Raw genomic sequence first — 7401 nt, 5'->3', positions numbered from 1 at the left:
GAGGATGGGTGTGGGTAAGCGGTTTATGAGATAGCAAGCGGTTTGAAAAGCCTCAGCCCAATATTTGAGAGGGGCGGAGCAATGGGCCAAAAGGGTGAGGCCCATTTCGACAATATGGCGGTGTTTGCGTTCCACAGACCCATTTTGTTGATGGGTGTGTGGGCACGTGAGTCGATGATGGATTCCATGGGATGCGAAGTGGTGACGTAATTTTTGATATTCACCACCTCCATCTGTTTGGATGGATTTGATTTTACGATCAAATTGGCGTTCAACATAGGCCTGAAACTTAGGAAAAATAGAGAAAACATCAGATTTGCATGCAATGGGATAAAACCACGTGAATTTACTAAAATGGTCGACAAAAATAACATAACAGCGTGCACCATTATTGGATAAAATAGGGGAAGGTCCCCAAACATCAGAAAAGACAAGTTCAAGTGGGACACTTGATTTATTTTCAGAAATATTAAAAGGAAGCTGATGACTTTTGCCTCGCTGACAGGCCGGGCAAATAGGAGGCTGCTTATTTTTGGTAACTGGAAGTTGAAATCTAGTGACGACATGACGAACAATGCGATCAGCAGGGTGGCCGAGGCGAGCGTGCCAATCCACGAAGTTAGCACGTTCACTAGATAAAATACTAGGGGGTGCAGTTGTAGGTGAAAACCAATGGTAGAGGCCGTGTCTACTCGAGCCGTGGTGCAGAATTTTCCCGGACGTACGATCCTTGACAAAAAAACAAGAAGGGTGAAATTCCATATAAACATTATTATCAGAAGTGAATTTTTGGACTGAAAGTAAATTTTTGGTGATTTTAGGAACATGTAAGACATGACGTAAAAGAAAATTAGGAGAAAGTTTAGAGTTGCCCGTATGTTGGATGGCAAGGTGGGTACCATTGCCCACTTGGATTTCATCGGGTCCATCATACGCTTCCGAGTGGAGATTCAAATTGTTGAGGTCGGAAGTGACATGGTGAGTGGCACCGGTGTCCGGATACCAGTTGAGATCCCGGGTTTGGGCCTGAGCAGCAGTGTAGGCAGTGAGATTGGGCCCTGTAGTTTGAAATGCTTGGTCAAATCTGTGATAACAAGTCATAGCAGTGTGGCCCAATTTGCCACATACTTGGCAGGTGGGCCGAGGGCCTGGGCCTAAAAGAGAGGGGGACCCATGTGAAGATGAGGAATTGTGAGAGGGAGGCGGAATATTTCCACGCCCCCTTGTTCTGTATTGCCCAAATGAGTTTGGGGCAGAACGGTGCTGCCCATGTGAGGAATGGGTTCTCATGGAATTGAGATGCCGTCCTCTTCCACGATGTGGATTCCGGCCCCGTGAAGCAAGGTTGGCGGCGACAAGGAAAGTGTCGTTCCGGTGGTGTTGTTCGAGTCTGGTTTCGTGAGCTAGCAGATGGCCGAGCAGATCGTCCATGGTGAGAGGTTCAATCCGGGTAGTCAAGGACGTGACGAGGGGGTCGTATTCGGGACCCAGTCCGGCAAGGAGCGACGTGGTGAATTCATAATCGCTGAGTTTGTGACCGGCGGCAGCAAGGGTGGCGGCGGTTTGCTTGAGCCGTTGAAAATATGCTGTGATGGAGGAATTGCCCTTCTTTGCAGTAGCAATTTCGTAGTGAAGCGTCATGGTACGAGCTCGTGAAGCTGAAGAGAAGGTGCGTGCTAGAGCAGTCCAGAGTTCTCGGGCAGTGCGGCACCCAAGGACTTGGGGCAGCAATTCTTCAGAGATGGTGGACATAAGCATGCTTAAAATAAGCTGGTCCTGACGAAACCACCGAAGTGTCTCTGGATCGTTGGAGATGTGGAGAGAGCCATCAATGGCGTTGGAGGTGTGAGGATGGGGAGGCTTGTTGGTTCCATCCACAAAAACATAGAGATCGTGACCTTGAAGAAAAGTTTTAAGTTGATGGTGCCAAACCAGGTAATTGTTTTGGGTGAGTTTAGAAATGGATTGGGCAAAATTTGATAGAGATGCGGGTGATGGGTTTGAGTTGTTTGGGTTGTTTTCATTTTGGGTAGGGGGAATGGGATTGGTGACATTCTGGGTAGAGGGGTTTAGGTTGTTTTCATTGTGGGTAGGTGAAATGGGGTGGGTGACATTCTCGGCAGAGGGTTGTGGGCTGGTTTCAGAGGAGGTGGATGAGGCCATTGGGTATGCAGTTTAAGTGTTTGATAAAACACTTCAGAGAGAGGAAGAAGAAGCAGAAAAAAAAAAGGAGACAACGTGGGTTGCTCGTTAGTGCTCTGATACCATATAGGAGGAGATGATTGAAATAATTTTGCCTTGCTTATTTTCATTGATACGATGGGTTTATATACATGAGATTACATTTACATAATAGGAAGAAAATACAAATCAAATAAATGATTTCCATTTTAGAAGTAGCCGTTGCTGCATTTATTTTTGATTGATTTGGGTTTCCTTGTTGATGGTAGCCGTTGCTTGATATGTGGTTGCCTTGATTTGGGTTTTAGCCGTTGCTGTAGTTTCCTTAGAGAGAGTGGTTTCTTGTTGACCACATGTAGGTTCAATATGCATAATAGGCATGCCACTAACAAGATTCTTGTTGGACCAGGCTGACCATGTTTGACAGGAATGCCTGCATCAGATGGCTCGCATCCTGACTACCCACCAGGCAGCTCGAGGTCTGCTTGCTTTGGGAGAATACTTCCAACGCCTTCGAGCGTTGAGCTTTGTTTGGGCTACTCGTTCTCGTGAGCCATTTTATCTGAGAGGAAAATTGTAGTTAAGGTAATTTTGTGCTTATACATTATCTTGTCTTAAAAGCTCATATATTTCAGATTTTAAATTTAACTTCACTGTTGGAACTATGTCATGTATGTATTTATTAGGTGAATTTTCTGTCTTGTTAGCCTCAAAACCTTTAATGGGGAATAAGTACAAAATGAGAGCGAAAGGCTCTCAGCAAGTAATATTTGAAACGGTCGATTTAGAAAATCATTTGAGGCAAAGAGTTAGGAGTCCAGATAACATATAACATAAACTTCTCTTGTTGAACTCAAAACATTGTCCTTAATCTTTTTTTTATAAAAAAAAAAAAAATCATAATACTTCATAAATCAACTTTTTTTCATTAAACTTGACATAAATCTTAATTTCTTAACGAGTAAAAGCTTTCTCTTTTCATTTGTTACTTATGACCTTGCATCCTATTACTTCCCGTATGCATGGAGTTGTAAGATCCAACCTCTGAGGATCTGGCAACACTCATGACAATCATAGTGATGGCCGTAATTTTAGTATGGTGCACTCCATCCATCTTAGTTCGATACTGTTTTTCTATCTTTTCTCTTTGGCCAAATAGTTTTTTGAAAGTTTGGTTTCGCCTTACACATGCTCACTCTTTACTTCCGACAACTTTTTATTATCATATAAACTTAGCGTGTAGAGGGCTACCTTTCCCTTACATAAAATTTTCGTTGTTTGGAAATTATGTTTTATAGTCACACTGACGCAGTGGCAGTGCAGGATTCTACTACTATCATGCCTATGCCTACAACTAGTTCATTGTTATTTGAAGTTTATCCTGAGACAGTTGTGCAAGTAGCTGATCATGAAGAGTTCTTGTTTACTTTAAAGTCTCTTGGGTCCGCAACCAGCCACCATTAGGAGACTTTATCCTTTTGCTATCTCAAGTTTTATTAGCCTTTACGTTATGTGATCAATATTCTTTTACGTTATGTGATCAATGTTCAATGTTCCTTTACGTTATTTTATCCTTTTCCCTTTACGTTATGTTCTTGTTCTTTCAATAAGTGGGCACTATTTATATAGGAGAATGATAGGTGCTCTCCTGATATCTGGTGTATCCTAGGTAGATATTATTTTTCAAAAAAGCAAAAAAAAAAAAAAAAAAAACAGAAAAAAAAGTTGTTCTTATTTTTCTCACTTAGTTTTTAGAAAATAATATCCACTTAGATTTGGAGAATACCAAGAGAGCACCTAGCATTCCCCATTTGTATGTAATCATATACTCAATTAAGATATAGAATAATTACTTTGCAAGTTGATTTTTTAGTGTGATTCTCTTGTTTGTTGATGTGACGCCAACCCCTCTTGTTAATCTTATCTCCTAGTATATATCTTGTTTGGCTTACATTTGTTTTTGGCCTACATAGATTAATGACATGTGAAACGACAGCCACATGGTATACATTAATGGATTTTTATGCTATAAGATGTCAATAAGAAATGCAGTAAATACTAAATACTTGTAATATACATTAGTGGATATATATTGGAAAAAGTTGCCTCCTTTATTCCATTACCTCTCTTCAATCAAGTGATTGAAATGTAGTCGTGGCAGAAAAGTTTTCCTCTTCAATCCTAGAATGCTCCATATAAAATCCACCCTTCTTCCTTGTCAATGCTTTAATTAAGATATAACTAATTGAGACTTCTCTGTGCTAGAAAACTCTAATATGAGCTGTGAAATAAGTTCTGCAAAGGTCTGATTATGTTGAGTTTGATTTTCTTGTTAGGGTTTTATTTTGATAAGCAATTTTTGTTAATGATTCTTGTTAGTTGTTAATAATTTATGGTCTGATTATGTTGGGTCTGATTATCCTGTATTGATTTGTTTTTTTTTTTTTTTTTTTTTTCCACTTATTGTAGACTCATGGATGGTCATTCAAGTAGTGATGTTGGTTCTAGTTCTGTGTCATCTATTCCTAACCCTAGTTCAGCTCTCCCACCAAAACCTATAAAATCTGAGCAAACATCAGTGGTGTGGGAACATTTTACCAAGTTAGAGGGGGGTGATCCTAAGGATCCTAAATCACAATGCAAGTATTGTAACAAATTGTTTAGTTGTCACACTAGAAAGCATGGTACAAATGCCATGCTTGGGCATTTGAGGAATACTTGCAAAAACTATCCGGTAGGTTTGATAAAGATGATAAGTCACAGTCAAAGTTAAGTTTTGAGGGTAAGAGGGAAGGCCAAATGGCAGTGGGAAAAGGATCTGTTGGTAATTTGGTGATTACTAAATACAATGCTGCGAAAATAAAGGAAGTAATTGCTAAGATGATAATTAAGGATGAGTTGCCATTTAGGTTTGTGGAAGGTGAAGGGTTTCGGGATTTTATGAATATAGTTGAGCCTAGGTTTTCAATTCATTTTCGTTATACTGTGATGAAAGATTGTGTTAAGCTCTTCTTGTCTGAGAAGGAAAAGTTGAGGGCAATGTTTATGACAACTGGGGTTCGGGTTTGTCTTACCACTGATACGTGGACTTCGATTCAAAACCTTAATTACATGGTAATCACCTCTCATTTTGTTGATAGTGATTGGAACTTACACAAAAGAATTATAAACTTTTGTTTAATTCCTAATCACAAAGCTGATACCATTGGGGAGAAGATTTTGTCGTGTATGCGTGAGTGGGGTATTCGTAACATTTTCACTATCACAGTTGACAATGCTTCTACCAATGATGGTGCTTTGGAGTTTGTGAAATGGAGAACTAGTAATAAGGAGGGCGCCATATTAGAGAGTCAGTTTATGCATATTAGGTGTTGTGCACACATACTAAATCTTATTGTGACTGATGGTTTGAAAGAGGTTGATGAGTCCATTGTGAGGGTTAGAAGTGCGGTGAAGTATGTGAAGTCTTCACCTGCAAGATTTGACAAGTTTAAGGCTTGTATTGAAAGAGAACAACTTGATTTCAAGGGTTTGTTGTGTCTTGATGTTCCCACTAGATGGAACTCTACATATTTGATGTTGGAAGGTGCTAAAAAATGTGGAGCTACTTTCCAACTTATTGAAGAGCTTGATAAGACCTTTAAGCCTACATTGACCGAGGAAAAGAATGAGAAAATTGGTTTGGGACCTCCTACTTGTGCTGATTGGAGTCGTATTAAGATTTTTCTCAAGTTTCTCAAAGTTTTTTATGATGGAACAATTCGAATTTCGGGGTCTTTGTATTATGCTTCTAATATGTACTTTCAAGAAATTTGTGGCATTCAAATGCATTTACAAGAGTATATTGATAATGGTGATTATGTATTGAGTCCTATGGCGGAGAAGATGATGACGAAGTACAATAAATATTGGGGGGATCTTGAGAACAATGATAGGGTTAACTTGATGATGTTTGTTGCGGTTATACTTGATCCACAAACCAAATTGGTGTCTTTAAAATATTGATTCAAAGATGTTCTTGGTGTTGATAGATGTAATGAAATGAAGAAAAAATTGAAGTCAATCCTTAACAAATTATATGATCACCGATGGTATGACCTGACATACAGGTTGACTGAAGAACCAAGAGACGAAATTTGATTTTTCCTAAAGATTAAAACAGACTTCTGCTTTTATGTACGATGATAATAAATGATCTCATTTTCGAAAAAGCTATGACAAGGGCACCCTCACCTTGCAATTGGCACTCTCGCTCTCCTACGTAGATTAATGTGTTCACTTCATAACCTCACATTAACAACAAGGGCACCCATAGTTTGGACAAGGGTCTTTTTTCTTTCTTTCTTTTTCTTTTTTTTTTTTAAAAAAAAATAATAAATAAATAAATAAGGTTGAAAGAATTTCTTCAAATTCTATATATTAAACTAACACGTGTCCAAAATACAAAAATTGAGTTGAAAGAAGTTCTCTAGCAATTTATTGGCCTACATGAAGAACATCTATATATGTAAAAATTCACTTGATATTATTGAAAAGAAGTTGTTTGTAGAGTACATAAGCATCTAAGATCTTGGTGTATATCCTCACAACTTTGACATGGCATAGTCCAAGGCATCAACAAGAAAATCTGCAGATACAGTTGTTACCATAGATTGTACTCCAAAATATTTTTTCTAATTATTATCTGGTAAAGACTCCTTCAAATTAATATATATGTTTAATCAGTTTTCCGAATGATGACGTGGGATGGACCCCGTAAATATCTTGGTATCTGCTGGATTTATTTGGCTGAGAAATATCAAAGAAAAAGGGATCAAAGCTGCCGGCGTTATCCAGCAGGGGATAGCTCCGATGCCTAAGTTAGTCACAGTGTTTTAAGAGAAAATATAACTTCGAAGATGATAGATGAGACAAGGATAATCAAAGATATTTAGTTAAGGAGAGGGAAAAAAAAGTTACCAAAATCTAAAAAGGGACCCCCCTTTTATAGGCACCAAGTTGCAACTGTTCATTTGACACTGTGGACTTTACCGAGGGTCCACATGTCAAACAATATTTAACTTTCAAAGAAGGATAAAAAATATCATGCATATATATCCAATATTCCGAGAGTAACACTCGGTAGTCCACGTAAGACTCGGTATTAGGGCCGAGCGTTTGAATACCGAGTTTAGAAAGTATGAGTTACCGAGCATAGGTTTTGATGAACAGTAACAATTA

At 38.8% G+C, this 7401-nt stretch overlaps 1 protein-coding gene across 1 annotated transcript; it reads left to right on the top strand.

Annotated features, from left to right (window-relative positions):
• Positions 1-4654: 4654 nt before the first annotated feature.
• LOC132169618 (zinc finger BED domain-containing protein RICESLEEPER 2-like) lies at positions 4655-6186 on the top strand. The gene is made up of 2 exons (XM_059580624.1): positions 4655-4762; positions 4858-6186. Exons 1-2 carry the CDS (start codon positions 4655-4657, stop codon positions 6184-6186), a joined length of 1437 nt encoding a protein of 478 aa, XP_059436607.1.
• Positions 6187-7401: the final 1215 nt, after the last annotated feature.

The sequence above is a fragment of the Corylus avellana genome, chromosome ca2 (assembly GCF_901000735.1).
Source record: "Corylus avellana chromosome ca2, CavTom2PMs-1.0".
Lineage (NCBI taxonomy): Eukaryota > Viridiplantae > Streptophyta > Magnoliopsida > Fagales > Betulaceae > Corylus > Corylus avellana.
Note: the sequence above shows the minus strand (reverse complement) of the source record. Positions and strands in the feature narration are given on the sequence as shown.

Bases quoted from the DNA above. Each gene is read 5' to 3' on its own strand.
- LOC132169618 (XM_059580624.1), top strand. From the start codon at position 4,655: ATGGATGGTCATTCAAGTAGTGATGTTGGTTCTAGTTCTGTGTCATCT. The intron at 4,763-4,857 runs GTGTGGGAACAT...TTGTCACACTAG, and splicing joins AATCTGAGCAAACATCAGTG to AAAGCATGGTACAAATGCCA.